This window comes from Notothenia rossii (assembly GCF_949606895.1).
Source record: "Notothenia rossii genome assembly, chromosome: 4".
Lineage (NCBI taxonomy): Eukaryota > Metazoa > Chordata > Actinopteri > Perciformes > Nototheniidae > Notothenia > Notothenia rossii.
This window is the reverse complement of record NC_136902.1, coordinates 23,066,656-23,087,853: the sequence shown is the minus strand read 5'-3', so window position 1 is coordinate 23,087,853 and position 21,198 is coordinate 23,066,656. Positions and strand designations below refer to the sequence as shown.

General features: G+C 38.5%; 2 protein-coding genes across 2 annotated transcripts; both read right to left on the bottom strand.

The window, feature by feature from the left end:
* Positions 1-1,408: 1,408 nt before the first annotated feature.
* Positions 1,409-14,407, bottom strand: tmem201 (transmembrane protein 201). Its single transcript, XM_079674224.1, has 11 exons — positions 14,159-14,407; positions 13,431-13,551; positions 13,144-13,332; positions 12,867-13,046; positions 11,235-11,599; positions 10,925-11,125; positions 6,911-7,131; positions 6,047-6,109; positions 4,138-4,428; positions 3,811-3,939; positions 1,409-3,169 (listed from the first exon to the last, which is right to left on the bottom strand). Exons 1-11 carry the CDS (start codon positions 14,266-14,268, stop codon positions 3,072-3,074), a joined length of 1,968 nt encoding a protein of 655 aa, XP_079530350.1. The 5' UTR covers positions 14,269-14,407; the 3' UTR covers positions 1,409-3,071.
* Positions 14,408-15,457: 1,050 nt separating this feature from the next.
* Positions 15,458-16,790, bottom strand: foxl2l (forkhead box L2-like). The gene has a single exon (XM_079679746.1). The coding sequence runs from the start codon at positions 16,750-16,752 to the stop codon at positions 15,967-15,969; it is 786 nt and encodes a 261-aa protein (XP_079535872.1). The 5' UTR covers positions 16,753-16,790; the 3' UTR covers positions 15,458-15,966.
* Positions 16,791-21,198: the final 4,408 nt, after the last annotated feature.

The following is a 21,198-nucleotide window of genomic DNA, read 5'->3' as shown; positions in this document are numbered from 1 at the left end:
GAATGGTTGAGAAACAAACAGACGTGCAATCACAGCTAAATGCACTTTAATACAGGGGTATCTCCTCTTGAACTTTATGTAGCACTTTTATCTTTTCTTGCACTTTATATGTCGTAGCTGCTATATTGTACTGCCATGTGGTAAATACTCGTGTATGCTGTTCTTGCTCCTTTGCACTTTTTGCATATCATGTATTTTGTTTTTGCTATGTTTGTAAAATGTAATTTTCTTAAATGTTTTATGTGAGGGACTGCGGATGGAAATGAGCTCAAAGCTAAATCTGGCAATCTTTTAAGTGTTCATTACTGTGCATTCTCCCTGCCAAATAAATGATTGAATAAAACAATTGAAATAGCCAAATATTACAATCCCAAATTAGAAATCCTTCATCCAAGGTTGAGTTAAAGATGTCTCCCCTTGAGAGGGACAAAGTATTTAAGAACAGTCACACAAGGAATATACCTTTTTCATTTTGGAAGCGTCAGGCTTTAATTGAACGAGAGGATGTAAAGGGCATCAAGCTAAAGTAACAGTTAATGGCCGGATGCCATTATCAAAAGTTTGAGTGATTTTAGTTAATCGATAGGACGATCATATGGCTCATGTAGTCAGCAAAAATATTAGTTTCCTTCAGATCTTTGTAAAAAATGTTTACCAGAAAGATTAAATGTTTTAGTTTTCCACCCAGTTGATGTGATCAGATTGAAAATATACTATATATATATTGATGGCCATTTTGTGTTAACCGTCATGTGACAACTTGCACAAATAGGATTGTTCAGCCAAAACGTACACTTGCATTCTTATTTCATACCCGCCGAATACAAACATTTCCCAGCGTAACATTTATACATTTGATTGTGATGTGTTTGGAAAGCTTAGAGATGTGGTGGAGGACATTTGTTGGCACAAATATGTAAGAATATGTTAGTGCACCCCTGTGCTATATCTACAAAAGCCTGTTTTAGGAATACACATATTCCCTTGCTTATCAGCGGTCATACTCAGTCCATCATTACTAAGGCAACATTTAAGATGTTTGTCTCCTATCAATGTAAACTCAATAATGCCAACTCTCAGTATAAAAGTGTCATAGTGGATTGTTCAACAAAGACACATAAATGTTAACAAAAAAGATGCTAGTTTTTGCAGATTAAGCTGACAGATTTAATTTTCGCTTATTGTATAGAAAACAGATGTATATACCTGGATAAAGAGCAGATACTTTATTTAAAAAAAGTATGGGTTAAGATGAAACACGCTAATTTTGTTCCTTACATTCACACAGAAAAACGATTTGCTCTGATGAACACATTGGAATAACAACCATTTGATGCATGAGTAAGAGCACAGGTGTATATTTCTTCAAAACGGAAAACCTTGGTATTGACTTAATAGTAATGTGAAGTCCAGAAGAAAAAAGTACTTTAATTACTTTTTAAATAAAAACTCAAATAAATTAATTTTATATTTTACTGAAAACAATCCTCATTCAGGAAAGTTCAAACTTGTTGACAAAATATTTACATTTCAACATGAACATGATCTTCCAATGAATGAGCCTCCTTTAGAGAGGAATACGTACGCCGGGTTACACATTCAATACAAATGCACTAGTCTCCATACAGCATGTGAACAGGTTAATACCTTTCAACAACAATTATTCAGTATAAAAGTTGTCTAATGATAGGTTTCTGAGTAATTTAGAGGTCTTTCAGTAGCACGTTTAAGTTTTCTCAGAAACTTAATTTTACATTTGTTACATACATTTTTACTTTGGTTCAAGATAAATTCAGAACACTTTTAATGACCTCAAATGACCTCAAAGTGTCTAAGAAAATCCACAAAACTCACCAAAAAAAGGATTCCTCTCATGTATTCAACAATACAATTACTTTAAGGAGGAAATAAACAAGATACAAATCTTTACATGTCCAAAATGTACAACTTTGTGTAGCTCAAGTTCAACATAAACACAACAAACATCTGCGCTCTTCAGCTTTAAGAGAACAATTTCAAGTCACATAAATACAACCATCAATCCACAAAATGCGGAAAACAATTCAGAAAACAAACAAGTGCTAATGCATTCCAAATTATTATATAGGTAAGTTTGAAATTCTGCATAAATTAGTTCACAGCTCAGGAGTAAACTCGTATGCAAACATCATGTAAATGTGATCTATTTTTTATAGATGAGATTTTTAATATAAAGACATTGCACTTGGCCAGAGGAGTTTTGCCCCTTACAAACTACCCTCTGAAATGAGAATCTTTAAAAAAATAAAATACAAAATTGTTCAGTGACAGGTAACCATTTTAGTGAATGATCGAGACATGCATCACTTTATGTATGAGATATAAAATCAACATTATTTGTAAAAATGTTGACTGTAAAACAAAAACATAAGGTCACCCCTCTTTTCTAGCTGAATATGCATATAAAGAAACTAACACCAGTGCTGTGAAGTAATGACATACAAAAAAAAATGTGTTCAAATGTTCTTAATCTAAAACTGTAATTTTACACCAAACAAACGTTACATGCTGCTTAATGTTTCATATGTAGCTATTGTACTGGACCAGAAATGTAATTGAGTTGGGAGAGGTAATGCAGTCATTACAGTTCACAATAAGTAGGTAAGACATGACCCTCTGTGTTTAAGCAGCATCAACTCAACAGTACATGTTTAACTCAATGCACAGTATCAGTGCAAGAATTGAGCCTTTTAAAATCAATAACACATGCACCTGCATTCATGTAAGAGGAGCATTGACAAACCAAAAAACAAGCCCAGATCAAAAATAATAAGAATTATAAGCAGTCATTAGTCATAAATTAAAAGGCATAATATCTGATTTCGCCACAATTTTCTCGTAACTGAATGGGAGTTACGCTGTTGACAATCTGTCAGCTGACATCTGTATTTTCCTTAAGCACCAGCAGACAATAGGTAGCTGCCAGAGATCTAATGTTTTCTGGCATCACTGACCTACCTCCTGGTCCACAGACACACCAGGGCTGTCAGAAGCTAGAGGGTGACTCACGAGAGCACAGAGCCATCAGCAGCTCATCTCCAGTTGAGGTAGATGTAGATTGAGGCAAACACCAGGTTGGAGGTCAGGCTCACCATCAGGAGCCCAGGCCAGATCAGACGCCTAATGAAACCTGGAGAAGTCACAGTGAAAGTTAATACATCATAATGATGATGATTCCAATTAAATGAGTGTCTTTTATACAGGTTTATTGTCAGCTAATACTTTTACTTTAGTGTCAACAGTTTTCAGGCAGTTTAAAGTGAATTATATGTGGGTAGGACCATTAAGAGAGCAGTTTTGTTACAATTATATATTTGGACGGTTAACTTAGAGAAACTGAAGTTTGGGCACCACCTGGTGGCTACAGTTGGTCATTGGCAAATGTGTTTTATTGTCGTTTTCAAAAATATTGTTAGGCTCTTGTGTAAAATAAAAGGATCAAAATATAGCAGAACATGAGACATGTATCAATTATTTGATTAGAAGTAAATACAATGCATTCAGGAAGTATTCAGACCCCTTAACTCATTCACATTATGCTGAAGCCTTATACTTAAATGATTGAAATAAATCTTTCCTCATCAATCTTCATTCAGTACTCCATCATGCAGCAAGACGGGATTTATTATTAGAAAATGTATTCAAAAGAAAAACATGAAGTACTGACATCAGTATGTAATTAATTTAGTCGGACATCCAGTTAGACAATAGCCATGAAACCAGGATTAAATGATGGTTTACGGCCAGCCATGTTTAAATCAGACTGCTGACCTTTGGAAGGAGTGCCGTTCTCAGGTCCCTGTGTGGTCGTCCCAACAATGCATGTAGAGGAATCAGAGGAACTGCCCTGCTTCTCTTCCTCTTCAATCACACTGCCGTCCCTAAACAGAGAACTCAGATCTGCAAAGCAATAGATAAAACCGCAAATATATTAATACACTTTAAATATATTCACTCCCCAAAGAGATTAAACTGTATGTAGGTTTTGATATTGTTGGCCATCTGGTGGTTATATCATGAATGTATGGTAGACAGCACAGCATTGAGATAAATCGCTAATGCAAGGAACATTTCCCTTTTAACTCAAGCTGTACTTACCATTTTGGCTTTGAAAGGGAGATACGTCAGGGGATAAACAGCCACTGTAAATGGAAGAGGCCGAATTGAAATGGAAATGTGAAGAAGACACAGAGGGGGACATGAGGGTGGCTTCTTGCTCCCCTGAGAAAAGCCGGAGTTTTCGGCCGCTGATGTTGAGACGGGCGGGGCTGATGAGGGGGCGCCGGAGTCTGGCAGAACCTGAACTGGATGTAACTGACCCGGCGACCGAGGGAGCTGGAGAGGGGCCCGGGGAGGATGGACGGCTCCCGGATATCAGTGAGAAGTAGTCTGTGCCAAAAAAAGACAGCGAGAAATGTCAATGAAGTGTTCTGAAAGGGTAAGGAAATGGGTAAAATGCAGTGTTGAGGAGAAATCACAAAAGGTGGTCGAACTATTTTTTTTCCCTATGAAGGTTGATACCCGAGTGAAATTACCTAGAAGTATCCAATTTAAGGAGCTGTTTAAATTCTCCGAAAGCTAAGGACAGGTGCTTAACCCTTCTCTTGCGTTTCGGGTAAAAAATGACCGAATTACTTTTGTTTTAATCATAAATATTGTGTTTTTCCTCCAATTGCCTCAATACCTTATGTTATCCTCCACACTAGGCCTCTCTGAACATATACACTTGATGATCACCACTTGAATTGAATTTTGAGTGATTTATTCAACAGTGAAACACCCTTGATGTTTTCAGAATTGACCGCCATATAAAATGAAAGGGTTTGAGAGTATTATGTTAATCCTGCAGATGGAAAAAACAAACACACACATGCACACTACGGGAACCTCTCCCTTTCCCACGCTGTATGATACAATGTATCATACCTTCTCACAGGTGCAAGTTCTGTGCCCCTCGAGAAACACAAACCTCTCACTTTCTCGCGCTAAATGCGTCTCCCTTACTGGATCTCAGTTGTATTTGTGCCTTGCTCACATTTGACTCATTGACACAATGAGCAGGCGACCGATTAGGTGATTTTCTGTACGAGGGGCCCTGGAGACGTTTTTTGAACCAGATGAAGGATGAGGCCCCTGAGATAGAGGAGCCTGAGGTGACATTCCACAATTTTGCATTGCCAACTATGTGTGTGCGTGCGTGCACACACACACACACGCACGCGCACGCACACGCGTTCTGTTATGGTATATTTCTCTTTCAATACATGTTCATTGAGGAAAACAGTATCAGTGTCTTATTTTATATTCATCAGTGAATGCTGAACTTGATGGGCCCACCGGTGGGTCCGGACCATGACATGAAACACTGGCTTGCTTGTATCAAATCAATACATCCCATACATCATTGGAACGGGAAGAATCTCAGCTACAACACTAACTGAAGCATTTCCATCTCCAGTAAACACAGCTTACATGGCAAGCATTTTTATAATATAGAGTTATGTAAAATAAGCACTATCTTTTAACTTACTGCCAAACATAACATTAAATTCCCCCCTGGTGTCATTCTGTCTGTCACCCCTTGATTCTACTTGCTTTGACTGTTCAAATGAGATGTCAACCATCAAAATTGGACAAGGGGTTCCAGAGATATCACTGTGCAAAACACACCGGTCAATTTTGACCGAAAATAGCATGGGAAGGGGCCAGGGGGTATGACCTAACGCAAGAGAAGGGTTACACACTTACTTTATTGTCTCCTTTAGCACAGGTTATAATAGACTTTTACTTTACTTTACCAAAGGAAAGGAGATGATAGCATCCAAAAATAACTTTTCGTGATACACACCATTTGGCCATCAATAACAAAACCATTGCATGGTGTAGGTAGTCTGAATTTCTTAGCACAACTAATTCCTTATGTCTCCTTCAAATCTTTGCTTGACCACATGACGACAAGAGACGTAATTATTTTGACTATTGGACTGCAGCACAGGAGGTTTAGTACCTGAGGGTGGGGAGTCTTTGTAATGTGAGGCTGGTCTGCTTCCACTGAACAGGTAACCAGAATCTGAAAATAAAAAAACATATACAATCATACTTTTCATCACAACCAGTAACCAGGGCTTTCCTTAAAGCAGAAGAAACACAATTTAAACCAAGAGAAGCTAATGTTGTATTTTTACTTAAGATAAAGCAGCAAATAGTCAAAACTGAGGTGCTGCACGACAGTTTCTTCTGCTTAATAAATAACAAATGAGAATCAATTATCCAAGGTGCTGAAGACTAGGTCATGTCGAGCATTTATTGAATTAACATTTCAGCTGTGCATTGAAAGCTTTAACTTAAGTAGGTGTAGCATCATGGTACTCATGAACAATGTTAAATGCACATTCTTATACAATTATATCTTAAAATGGATCTAAATTGACAGCAGATAAATTGACCAGTCTTTAATATCAGCCTAAATTAACTCATTGCATGTATATATGTATATGCTTGCAGGTTGGCCACTTAGTTATGTTTGGAAACAGTAGCGTGACCCAATTGTATGCCAAGTAGCAGAAACTGAAAGTAAAGCTACTGAATCGTATCAATCTAGATCTTGTCTGCATGCAAAGCAGCACATTGCAAGAAGCAGCTCAAGATCAAACACGTCTGAGCAGATATGGGGAGCCAAGCAACAAGAACTTTAGGCAGAAGTGAACCGAGTACTGATGAAGACATCTTCACTGATTTTTGGTTTGTTTTGAGACCACAAATGAATGACGTACAAATTACCAAAGTCACACAAGTCCCAACTAGAGATTATGCTAAGCATCAAGCATTTCGTTTTGAATCCGTCTTCTAAAAGTGTATGGAATAATGTTACCTGTCCTGGTGAGGGGAGGGATGGTGCCGAGGCTGAGAGCTCTGCTGAGGCGCCCCGGCAGAGAGGAGGGGGACGCCTTGCGCTCGCGAGGACTCTGTTGGCGGTTGAGGAGCTTGGAGAAGTTGGGCGGCAGGGTTGGGACGAATGAGTCCACCAGCTCCGGAGAGAGCAGAGGAGGCTGGCTGCCGAAGGGGGGGGCTGCAGAGCTGCCTGCAAGGTATCTGCAACACAAGAGCAACGGTCTACTACCAAATTACAACAAAACTGCTTTGATGCTAAATAAAAAGCCTAGTTATACACTTGTGTATTTTTCCAAATAAGGACCCCACAAAGACAATTAAAATAGTGCTTTACAGAAAATTCCCCTTTTGTGATTTCTTGTGTAAAGTAATCAGGAAATTAGATTTATCATCAATGTACCAATTCAATTCTAAGATCTGAATAACAAAACTGGTAAAGTCTGCAATCAAATCAGTGGAGAAACTGTGTACCCCACATCTCTGTTATCCATTCAATGCGACCACTTTATAAGCACTGAAATGCTACTGCAGCTGCCGGACCACATGCAGCAGCTGATGGCTTCTTCAAAACAACAGCTCCAGGACAAATGCTGCCCAGCAATACAGACCAACTCGCTTTCATTTCCACAACTCACAATCAGTGGCCCATACATGTTGTCTCTCAAAAGTCCTCCTCAAAAGTAGGCATGGCGAACGTTAAGTTGATGTTTCCCTTTGATTCCAATGTTGTGTAATTAAGCTACTCTGCAAACAAATTGGAAACATATACATGTGGACAGGGAGTTTGTGTTGAAAACAAACAGAGAAGACTTATCCTTTCAGCAGATGTTTATTACGTTCCATGTACAGTGTGCATTTATAGTATACAACGTCTTCAAACTGGAGCCTTACATTAAATGACAGAAAGACGTCCACTCTTAGCATATAGGCACCAAAAACACGGTACGTTTCATTGGGTGGTGCATGTATGTTGCAGGAAACTATCGTCATGGACGGACCTCAATATCTGAGGCTACTAGACATTATATAATCGCATAGTAAGCGATTAAATTGAGATATAGTTAATTAGCTTATTTAGGCTTTGGATTAAACTGGCAAATTATTGCTTTGAGTGTCAAGTTCCAAGATTTGGGTTAAATAACCTTTTATCTCTTAAGCCTTGAGTACTGAGTTAGTGTTTCTGCAACACACACAATGCTTAAACATTTAGGTAGTATACATACTGGATATTCATAGTGAAACAGTGCAGTAAAAACATAACATTCACACCAACAAAAATTAGCTCTGAAGCTATCACTGGTAAACCATCACCACATGTGCATGGCAATGGTTTAATGCTACACTAGAGCTTGGCAGTTTAAATGTATGATTAACATAAATGTTTGATGCAACGATTCTAAAGCTAAATGCACGACATTAATGAAGGTTAACACTCTTATCAAGCAGATACAATAATTCACTAAAAACCACACACAAATAGCCAAATACTCAGACTCACTTCAAATACTATATATTATGCATATCATAGCATGACAAACATGCACAATGAAAATGTACAGCGGACACAAACTTCTAGCACAGCATGTAAAACTTTGGCAAAGACAATACATCTTACCATACATAAACAAAAAAGGTTAAAACATCTTACTTTGAGAACACACACATACACTTGAGTGTCATTGCACATCTTTCATTGGTAAAAAAAAAAAAAAAAGAAGAAAGGTGTTTGTCCTACATAAGTAACGAGACCTTTTTGGTTATCTTGAAGACGGAATAAAGCATGGCGTGTTGGAGTTGCTACAGATTAAATGTTATCTTTGTCAAGAGTTTAACATGCAGTTTGTCACATAACACAGCTTATATAAAAGGTAAGAAGGAAACAGAGTACATATGGTACGATGAAATAGCCATCACTTTCAAAACACCTTCAAGAATAGTGAGTTGTACAACTAATAGCGGAGACAATACTTCCCCATAACCATAAACTTTTATTCTAAAACTAAAAAAATGTAAGCTTTGATACTACTACCACCATATGGCTTGGGTTTGAGAACATAACTCCAACTAAAGGACAGCACCACATGCAATCCAAATCCCACAGATACCGTACAAAACTCACCAAATGCAATTTATAAACACTTTCAGCAGCTATTAGCTTGAAAATCCTTTTCAGATTACTGTCATATAAATACATTTTTCCTTCACTTAATACATTCTAAACAAGTACAATAAAAAAAAACTATAAAAGAAAAAAATTAGCAAGAGCCAAAACGTTAGAGCATGCAACTAGTAGTCCATCAGTGTTTTAAATACATCAACATGCTAAGTTATTAAGGGAAGTGCTACAAATAAATCTAATAATATTTGTTGCTGATGGCAACGACGCATTTTCTAATTTAAACTTAAAACTATTAAAAGAGTCTACTTCTATTGTACACACATTAAATGTTTGTGCGTTCAAGCACTGTCACAAAGGCTGCCGGACATTACCATTTGGACATGATCACCTACAGCAAATACCAAGACAAGCACCTGCATGATCAATGGTCATCTTGAGGCACTAGTTTTTAAGCAATAGCTTTCAGCACATAGGAGAGTAACAGGAGACTATTTTAAACACAGTATATGTGGGTATAACTGGTTTAAAGTGAAAAAGACTGCGCAATTTAAGAAAAAAAACGGATTAAGGGATATTACAGCAATGGGACGAGCGCATCGAAACAACAAGACTTTCAAACTCATAGCAGCGTTCTTGGGACTGCCTTTTCCTTGCAGAAAAATGGCTAGATTTTCAAATTGCAATATGCAAATGAACCTGACGCTATCATAATGGTGAATTCCCATCGTTAATAAAAAAACGGTTACATTTACTAATCAAGATTTGTAAAATGTTTACCAACTGGATGAAAATGCAACGGCAGCCTCTATAGGAATAAAACCTGCTCTGCCTTAAAACTAATTATTGTTGCAGCACTGATGTTGGAAGAGATTCCCAACAAACAACAGTTATAAATAAAAGTGGCTTCAAAGGACATACGATGAACACTTTCTGAAATGTCCAGGGCCATTCTTTGTTCAGAAATTGTAGATGACGTGGCGCAACACAGAAGGGAAGAGATTATTCAAAATAGTTATTGAACATGGCCTGCAGTGTATCGCAAACTAGTACTTCATGCAATGAGCTGTTTAGTATTATAAAGTAAGGATTTTCAATTCCACCGCTTCACCAGAGAGTTAAAAAATTAGTGAGTACATTCAAAATGCTTTCAAACATTCTAACAGTGTAAAATACATTGCTAAGTTTAGTTGTTCAGAGCTTAACGTTAAAATAGCTAAATCGTTATGATTGGCTTAATAAGATATAGTCACAAATGCACATATGTTATAGTTAATAAGGAATTACAAAAAAGTAGTTAATACACACAATTCATTTGAGAGATTTTGGTACAATTTTCCCAAAAACACTTTCTGCAAAATCAGCACAAGATGAAAACATATAATACTCTTTAAGTGTTTTTGTCTTCAAAACCCTTAATTCTCTATTTTGATTACATTTTTCAAACAAGACTAGTCCGTTTCTCTCATTGAAACATTTTAACAATGAGAAAGTCAACATTAGTTAAACCAGAGAGATTGAGAATTGTGAGCAGTTCATATCATACCATCTTGTTTTAGTGTAACAAATTCCTTTACAACTAAATTAATTTCAGCCTGTGCTTGAGGGTGAGGTTTTGATGCCATTGAGCAAGAATCTCTGATTCTAGTTTCCATAATGGGCCACACACACCCTATGCTTTTAGTTTGCCATTCACGTCATAACCTCACAGTCATTCGCACATTGCAATAAAAAAGTTGTTCCTTTACTGAACATTAAGAGATAATAGATTTTGGCTTCATCCTGGTTCTAAAAAACACCAACAATTATTGGAAAGAGGGCTCTTTACAAAAATCTATGTTTTAAACACAATGAAATAATTACTGCTCAGATTCTGACCTTCGATATCTGGCTCTCCTTGGACCCAGTGGCTTGCGCGTTGCCACAGCAGCAGCAAAGCTGACTAGGCAACAGAGGCAGACGGTGCCGAGCTTGGCTGTTTCCGTCCAGCCGGAGGCATCAGTAAGGTAGATCTCTGCCAGGTGGAGGCATAGGATGAGGAACCAGAGCACAGACGCCACAGCATCAATTCTCCTCAACCTGAAAATGCAGCAACATATGAGCCGTCTGTTATTTTTTTGCCAAAAAAAATAAACATGTCTGAGATTACTTTTCTTGAAAGGAAAATAAAGAAGCGAGAACTGCTTACCTCACAGGTCCTGCTAAGAAGATAGCAGTGAGACACGTCAACAGGCCAACACAGACTATAGCCAGCTGGTTGTTCTTTCCATGCTGCCACACCAGCTTGGCCTTATCTATGGCCTCATCTGGGAGCAGCTCCAGCAGATCCTGCCACAAGGGCACACCTCCACTGCTGTCATTGTTGGGGGCAGATTCATTGTTGGGCGTAGGCTTCGGAGGAATAGCCCCACCACTTAATATCTGTGGGTCTCCAAGTGATGTATGCTGGTATGGCAAGGCACACAAAGATGTAGCGACTAGGAAAGCACATATGAAGAAGGTAAGGGCCCGTAACAGTATGACCTTCATGGGAGAGGACACAGCATGGGAGCTCTGCGGGAGAGAGGACATTTTTTCAGTTAGAATCATGATATTTCACAACGTATGACTATCAACAAAGACGAATGTTGACATATTTTAATAAGAGCAGGCAGCAATTCCTGGTGGAGGGTTTAGCCAATACAAGTTTTCACTTTCACACAAGACTAAGGGCCTTTCTCATTTCTCTAATTCCCCTCCTCCTATCCTCGTGTCTTAGTCCCACCCATAGGAGATGCGACCGGAGGAATCGAAGAGGGGAGCCGAGGAGAGAGGACGGGAAGCAGCAGGCGGTTAGAGAAATGAGAAATCCTCTCCTCTGAGCAGTCATTTTAAAGAGACGTCCATTAACGATGACAGGAGGCACAGCCCTCTGTCTGATGGACAGGACTAATAACGACTCTTTTAAACATCACTATTGCCGGAAATACATTCGCGGAGAATCCGTGGAGGACCCATCAGTGTATCCCCGATTATAGCTCCTCCAGAGAGCCTCCTCGATGCTCGAACCTTGAAGTGCATTTAGAGAAATTAGATGTCCTTCAATATGGCGTGCTGAAATCCATTTCCGGGTCACTACCGGAGGAACGAGGATTCGAGGAGGGGAAATTAGAGAAATAAGAAAGGCCCTAAATCTTTGGTTGATTCCAATTAAAAACACTGAATATGCCAATTGTTTTGACACAGGTGGTTCTTTATAACTGGTGTTACAGAGCTGGTTGACAACTGGCTGTGTTAGCCCAGGTTTATCAGTTCAGGTTTGGGCAAATGCGCATTTTTAAATTACAAACCAAGCTCATGCAATATAAACTGATCGTAAGTACATTTATTTATTATGAGATAGTTAAGCGTACTTATTGGGGTTACAATAAGTAACAAAGTGAGATCAATTCACGTATACAGCAAACATTTTTTGCAGTTTCTGCTTACCAAAATTAAGTGAAAACTTAAGAAATGTTAAGCTTAAAGAGCGTTTAGTTTTTGTGGAAAATACAAAATTAAACAATGTGAGGACACATGTTCTTTATTACTATCACCTCAGTGAATATATAAAGATTTGACCATCAGATGTTCTAGAGAACGACAGTTAAAAAGTAATTGATTTAATAATTGGACAGAATTTATATACAGGTTGTTCATTGGTATGTAGCACTTGTGTGACCAACTGTTTTTACATATCTGGTATAATGACATTTTGTTGAAATGTACACACTGCACAGCTTAAGGTTACCCATCAAGCCTTACTTTGATCCATGTTAATGCATCGTTTGATTGCACTGACCTTTACAAAGCCCTTGTCGGTTTCTCCGCTGCGTCGAAGAGGATGGTTGAGGAGCACGGTTCGAAGGTGACGGTTTTGAAATTTGATGTAGTACTCCACAGCTGTCTGACATGGCTTGCATAACTTATACGTCTGCTCCAGGTGGTGCTTGTAGGCTTCAATTTCCTCATCGTAGTTATCCTACAAATACAAAATAATAAATGTAGTGTTTACAGATGTCAGTCATAGTAACCATAAAGACAGTGTTGCAGTGAATAGGGGAGAAAAAAGTACTTACATCATTCCTTGGGATAAATGAGGCCAACTGTTTGATGACAAATGTCTGGTTCTTATTGCACTTCCTGCACAGGAGCATCTGACTGCTGACCGACTGCTGAGTCTTTGGTGTTGAGGGAAGGCTACCAGATACTCCATGGTTCAGATTCTCCATAAACTGAGCTGGTATGGGTTTGTTGTAATCCCCATTCTGAGAACAAGAGGGCAACACACATTTTACAGCACAGGCCAAAAAGTATCTTCTGCAATGAATTATTAATTATGTTTTTTTTTTTTTTTTAAACGTACCTCCTGAAAGCCATTGTATTGGTCGCAGTTTGGACAGTCCCAGCAGTTTCTGTTCCCAAAGGGTACCACATAGTTCTGGTTACAGAACCAGCAGTTCACATCTGCATGGGTCGGCTTCTTTCTGTAAATAAGAGGTATGGTTATTAAACGATGCACCATGACACTGTTAATAAAACCGGTTGATGTTTTTGAAGAGTTGTCCCACAGTGGCACACTACATGGTGTTTTCAGGGTGGTTCGATTATTCCCCAGTATCACTATGATATTGAAAAGGTATACTCATTGTCTTATAAACTGAGTAAGTGGAGTACGCGTCAAAGTTCATGTTAATCTAATTGGAAGTGATTGACATGCAAACGTGTGTAAAGCCATGATGTTATAAATGTGAAGTAATTGTGTCCACATTGAATCAATGTCAGAAATACACCCAAAAACTAGAAAAATGTGTGTGTCCAAAGAACATCAGTAAAAGTCACTGTGTATCCAAACATTAGAGCGGCACATAACTGCCTGGCTTCAAGTGATCTTTAATTAGCACAACTGCTAGCAAAGTTAGTGTTCATGCTAACGAAGATAAACAGACTCCTCTAGGGATATTGGAAACCTATTTATATATGTTATTGTTTCTCGAAGGTACATTTAAAAACTATGCAACATGGTGTGCTTACGTCTTCGAACATCAGCGGGAATCAAGGTAAAAACACACAAGTTAAGAGCCTTCAAGTTACCTGGTGGCTAGTTTGTATATCAGCGCTCCAACGGCGACAGACGCCGTAGCTCCTACTCCGCTGTACATGAATTCCGGATATTCCAGCAGAAGCTGGGTAAAAGCCTCCATTTCCACCAAATATGCAGAAGTAAGTCGTTTAACAAAACACGAGAAATTTAACTTATGTGTTCGGTACCGCAAAACACGGCGCGAGAGCGCACGCGGCAAGCGATCCCCTTTTGTCAACGCCCATGTGCCGGAAACGGAATCTGCGTCACTGCCCGGACGAGTTCCAATAGTGTTATCAATTCCCTCATGTCGACTTTTAAAGCCACTCATTACTGAACTATTACACACGTCTTATTGGGTGTATACGATTTGGGTTGTTATAAGAGTCTGTATTTGTTAAAACCAAAACAATCACACTTATGTTTGGTTACAAAAACCGCGTATTTCAGTTGAGGGTGAGTATGATAGTGTTGGAATGAGTGATGGGACCGTTTCTATGTTTTTCCCTCGAAGCCTTGTACTGTGCTGTAACCTTTATATATACAGCCTATGGCTGTAACCTGTTTCTACATTTTGATTTCGGTCTTTCAAATCATAATAACCTCCTTAATATGACTTACTTATTTGGTTGCATCCTTACACGTATCACGTATTATGCCTACATTCATTCAGGCAGTCTACTGTAAAATGTCGAGGTAGGCGACTGGCTACTACTGGCTAGTTGCTAATTTACTGCAACTTTCATACTTTACTCCTCCACAATTCAGAATCAAATATTGAACTTCTACTCCATTGCATGTGCTGTAGAACGTTAGTAACTATTGTCGTCGCAAATATTATATTATATATTGTATTATTATATTAAACATTAAATATTAGGACTATAATATTAACTATAATCTACAAATTAATGTATGTTTATAGGTTCATCTGAGACAAAAGTAGTTATGTAACTTAAGGAGTAATAACCCAATTACTCAGTGATAAGTAATTGTACTTAAATTGCTTTAGTTTAAGGTGACCTGACCTAATTAAGTTCGATGCTTACTATTTTCACTTTTATTTGTTACGATTTTTTTGAATGCATGGCTTTTATAAGAGTATAGCCTATTTCCAGTAGATTTGCTACTTATCACTGGTTATAGCAAGACATGTTTAGTATACAATTAGTTTGATCATTTAATCAAAGCTTATGTTGTGAGATGCATCAGTTTAAGTAATAGGCTATCTGACGCTTACACAAAAGGCCTTTCTCTAAAAACTGTTAACAACTTGAAGTTAAATGTGCATAATAATAAAAAGGAGTAAGTCAGTCAATAAGGGTATTTAATGCAAAAATAACATTTTATTTGAACAAACATGATGTATTTTTACATCAAGCAAACATTCACAATTGAATAAGAAAACTGATCAGTGCTTTGGTGTCACCAATTTTGCATAGCAGCTTGGAGCATTGGATGACCCAAGAAAAAATAAATAACACAAAATATAAAATGTAAAGGCCTATAAAAAATGTTTGCATATTACAAGTGTAAAAATATAAAAACACAATTTGATTTGGTTGCTTCATAGATCTCTAGCTTAAGAAGCATAAACTAAACTTCTTCCTGCAATTTACACTTGACCTGTGCCATTTGAGAAGCAATGCGATTAGACAATACTTCCTTGGCATTTGAAACTGTGGTCTACCGAAGAAAACTTAACCAGCTTTTTAACAATTAATACACCGGATAACTTCACCTTATAAACGAATGGCAGTCCAACTGAAATGGTGAAACAGATAAACCTCAATGAACTGGCGGTCAATAACTGCGAACCCTACTGGTCAAATGAATAAGCAAGCGGAACCTCCGTTTGCCGTGCATAGGTGCTGAGCTGCTGGTACGCCACCGACACGGTGCCTCCGCCGGGGCTCAGCGGCTGGGTCACTCCTCCGTAGGGAAAGGCGTTGTGGGGCACCAGCACCGGTGTGTGGCGGTGGTATGAGCCGTAGGGAGAGTGATGGAAGTGTGAGGGAGAGCAGTATGAACTCACGGGGCCGCTGGGGGGCACGCTGCGGGGGTGAGTGATGACCTGGGGCGCCTGGTATCCGGCCGGCTGGGGCAGGCTCCAGGAGCTGCTCACATAAGGCAGGTAGAGCGGCTCGGGAAATTCCACGGAGTTCCCGGTCAGGTAAGGCACACTCGGAGGTCTGTAGGGTCTCCTCACCCTCCTCCGCCTCCGGTAGTTCCCCTGGTCAAACATGTCCTCAAAAGCGGGGTCAAGCATCCAATAGTTCCCTTTCCTGTCCCCTCCGTTCTCCCTGGGTATCTTGACGAAACACTCGTTGAGAGATAAGTTATGTCTTATGCTATTTTGCCACCCTTTTTTGTTCTTCTCATAGTAGGGGAACTTGGAGATTATGTAGTCGTATATCCCGCTGAGCGTCTGTCTCTTGTCGTGGCCTTCCTTGATGGCCATGGCAATGAGAGCAACGTATGAATACGGAGGTTTCTCCTGCTGGCCGGTCTCCTCCTCACATTTGGGCTCAGGCAGGGGCGAGTTGGAGCTGATGTCCAGGAGCTGCACTCCCTGGTCGGCGGGGGATTCCTTCTCTGCATCCATGGCTCAGGTATCCGCGTGTGCGTCCTGCTGCTGGCAAAAATCTGATCAGCTAAGCAAGGCAGCGCTATGATTGTGTCTGCAGGTGCACATATACTCCTCCCACAGGTACAAAGCACCACAGTTTCTTTCATCTCGCTGGGTTTCTCACACTGTTTTTGCTACTTTATGAGTCTACTGTGCAGTCTGTTTAGGTTGAAACAGGGGTCACAGGGATGTGTTATCAAAATGGTCAACATATTCCCACGATGGAGTGAGGCGATCAAAGAGCAGGTGCCCTGTGTCTTTAAATACATTGTGTTAGATGTTAACTCTTGTCTTTGGATCAAAGCATGTTGATTAACACATTTATTAAACATGTTATGTTCAGTTCATGCATAAGATCATCTCTGCACAAATTGGCTCCCAGTCCCAGCTAAACTAAGATATTACAAATAATCATTATTTTAAATAATGATTATTTGGATATAGTGTTATACTGTATAACCTATCCAAAGCCTGTAGTCAGTCTGTTCTTGCAATTATTTTTTCCAATTATTATCTATGAGTATTTATATTTATATTTTAGTTAGTTTTTATTTCGTCAAGGAGATTCACCTCTTTCATAAAATAAATATGTATGAAATTGGCCACTCATAAACATACTCTATGACAAGTAAAAGTCCTACTTTTCAAAAAAAAAAAAATCTTGATTTAAAAAGCACCAAAAGTAAAAATACTTAATACAGAATTATGCATCTTTGATTAATGTATGTTAGTGGATCATATCAATATCCCTTTAATGTTATATCTGATAAGGGTGAAACAAATTGTATTGAGCCTACTTCATATACTTCTTGGTCATCATGTGTATTTCAATTAAGTATGCTTATCTTAGCCTACAATAATTCATCATACTTTAAATGTGTTTTATTTTGTGTTATTAATGACAATACGCAGAGCAACTCAAATGATTTAATAAATAAAGTGCAGCAAAAAGTTCAATAACTGCCTCTGAATTGTATTAAAGTTCAAGTACCTTGTACTCGTAGTTAAAATCAATACTAAATTATTATGGGGTGGCAGTATCTCACTCTGTGGAGACTTGGATTGGGAGCAATTAGTGTTGCTTGTAACTCCCACACATTATAGCTGCACAGTGCTCGTAGTATGGGTAAAATGCAGGGCTTTTTTTCAGTCTGAATATATGTGAAATTGGAAAGTCGATCCGATTTGAATCCTTTTTGTCTTCTTACAGTATTTACTATCCACCCATATCCTGTAGTGCTTTTTGTCACTGCTTTATGCCTTTAATTATTTCTGACACTTAGCATGTACAGAGAAGTATTGAGTCTTGCAGCATACCACCCACATACAGTGAGGCATGAACAGCAGGCCTGTCCGCTGAGCGTGGCAGATAATGATCACCTGCTCTCAGCAGACAGTCTGTCTCCCCTGTACTGATAGGGAGACACAGATCTCAAAAAAGAGAGCAACAAGTGGAAAGACAACTATGTCTTTGGCAAGGAAGGCATTTTAGGTTGGCCATTGTTATTACTGTCAGGGTACAGAGCTTTACTGAATATCTTTAAAATAAATGCTTAAGGAGATCCTCGTTTCATTAAATAAATAATAATTCTCTGGATTCCAATGGAGGGACAACAAACTTGGATTAGCTTTAATGAACAGAAAAACATGCAAAATACAAGAGGATATTCAGAAATACATAAAGGTGCAACCTCTTAGTTTAACCACAGAAAGGACAATCCAGTGTTAACTGTTAAACAACAATGCTACAGAAATACTTTGCTTCTAGTGATATGTTTTTACTAGTGTGTCCATTATGAACAAGTTCTTTGTTTATTGAGAATGGTTAAAAATCCTTAAAAATATGGTTAGCAACATAACATACAATAGATTTGACAAGTGATCAGACCTAATGTGTTCCCTTCCAATGAATACACAGTTTGGCCTGAAAAGTTAGGAATTGTTGCACTTTGTTTTTTAAGGTCATAGTAAACGAAAGACACCCAAGACAAATTAATTCCAGGATAGGTACAGTCTGCAATGTACAGGTTGTTATGATCTGCGTCCTCTGACAGCAACCTCCAAACAAAATAACAGTAGGAGGACAACATAATTACAAGAGAGTGGAATGTAGCACTTATAAGAGTACTAAAATATCAATGTGTGACAGATACATGATCCTAATCTCTATTTCAGATGGCTAAAGTAATACCCTGTACATAAAAAACAAAGATCACATATTAACAAAATCCTTATGTTTTGGGTCTTTTCTTCTAAAACAATATAGGCTTCATAGCCACATATATTCAAGGAGTCCCATTTCCTAATCTCAGAGGTGAGCTTTGCACAGACCGGGACAACATTTATCCTGATAGACTCATATTTCTCATATGCTCTTTTAAACTTCTCAATTCTTAGTAACTAATGAAAATGACAAAAGGAAACTGGACAGCCCTCTGTCCCATTTCTCACAAAGAAAGCTAGATTTACCTCCTGATGTCATATGAACGAAGTGAGGCGCCAGGCTAAACACAATCTCTGTACTTTCAGCTATATGAGACCAAAGAAGAATGCAACAAAACTGCCAAAAACGAAGATCATGAATGCTAGGTTTTGGACAAAGGAAAAGTAATGAAGAGTTACACTCCTCAAACATCCTGAAAACATCCCTCAAGTTTGATACATAGATAAACTGACTGCACTCAAGTGATATAATGTCCTGTATTTAATGTGATGCTGTTCAAATGTTCAAGTATTTGAAGATCTTACTTCATGATTATTAGAGTTTCAAGGATTACCTTTTATGTTCTCTGGTTATTTATTTATGAATCGAGCCATCACACAAATAACATACTGTTTCAACTACTTGGAAGGAAGCAAGACCAACAAATGAAAAAACATTACTTGATGATGACCAGTTGTTCTTGACTAATACAAAAAAGGCATCAGGCAAATGTAGCTTACTAGTTTAGATATTTGGAAAAAATGGACAAAGCAGATATGTGCTGCTGCATGTAAATACTATTCTTATTGAGTATTTTAACATTCAGGTGTTACTTAAGCAGTTAATTATTATGTTGTGTTCAGGTCTGCCGTGACCAGTTTCAAGTTAAGATTATATAATAACTAACCTCTAGTTTTTTTTATTGGAGCAAGGCTTCATTATATCTACGAAAGGTAGTATGTTAACGCTACAAAACAGATTTTGACCATGTTAGCCAATTCTGAAGGTACCCAGCAGTGCATTGAAATGTTTTGGGTAACTCTGCGTCAAATTTGGCTCAATCAAGATGAATCTCTGACTTAAGACACCCCACCCCCACCCCTTTCCTCTACTGGAAAAATTATTTTCTTGCAGAATGCACATGTACTCCCAATTCCTCTGGCACCCCTCCCCCCACAGGAACTCAACTTTTTCTCACACAGAATATGGATACACTGACACTGACACTAAAATTGTACTTGGACTTGAACACACACACACACACACACACATGCACACACACGCATGCATGCATGCACACACGCACGCACACGCACACACACACACACACACACACACACACACACACACACACACACACACACACACACATGCATGCAGGCACGCATGCACACACACACAAACACACACACTCAAAAAGAATTCCCCTTGCTTTAATCATAAGTCTCAATCAAGTCTCAATCAAGATGTATATTTGACTCCACCTCCACCCCCCTTCCTCCACGGGAACAATTATTTTCTCGCAGTACAGCTTGGCCTTTGATCATCTTGTTCGGGGCGTGGCATGAACAACATTGCACAGATTGTCTTGCATAACCTTCTATAAATATATATGCCAAGTTGAGTTTCATTCATCAGTATCTATCGATTTTACAATGAGCAAAATACTTTTCACTGCCCTTGAGGCTCTCGATCAATCGACGGCTGAGCACAAGCATCAGAGCATCTTCAGAATGACCCCTGGGCCAACTAGATTTGCAGTTTCACATGTCCAAGATAAAAAGACAGCACAGAAGTTACCAAGTTCTAAAAACTTTTTTTTGTTGAATTCTTATATTTGTCTATTATAGTCAGATAACACAATCATCCACTGTCCTCACTATAGGAAATATAATGAGTGAATTTAATCAAATTTTTTACCTAAAAATATGTGGTCTAATATGTCTTAGAGCCATATAATAAAATAACAGCAGGATTGTATGGTTATGAATGCAAAATAAGTTGGTTAAGATGTAGTAAAAACAACAGAAACAAGTTTCAATACAACACAAGGGGTTAAGATGATCACTTGAAAATAATACATTGACTGTAGACCTGCAATGATCAGGAATTTCCCTACAGTCATAACATAAATACCTTTTACGCACAGCTGCACCAGTCCAGAAACTCCTCACAACAGTTCAGGTGGCGCAACACCTTTTCTTTTCTCTTCCTGGGTG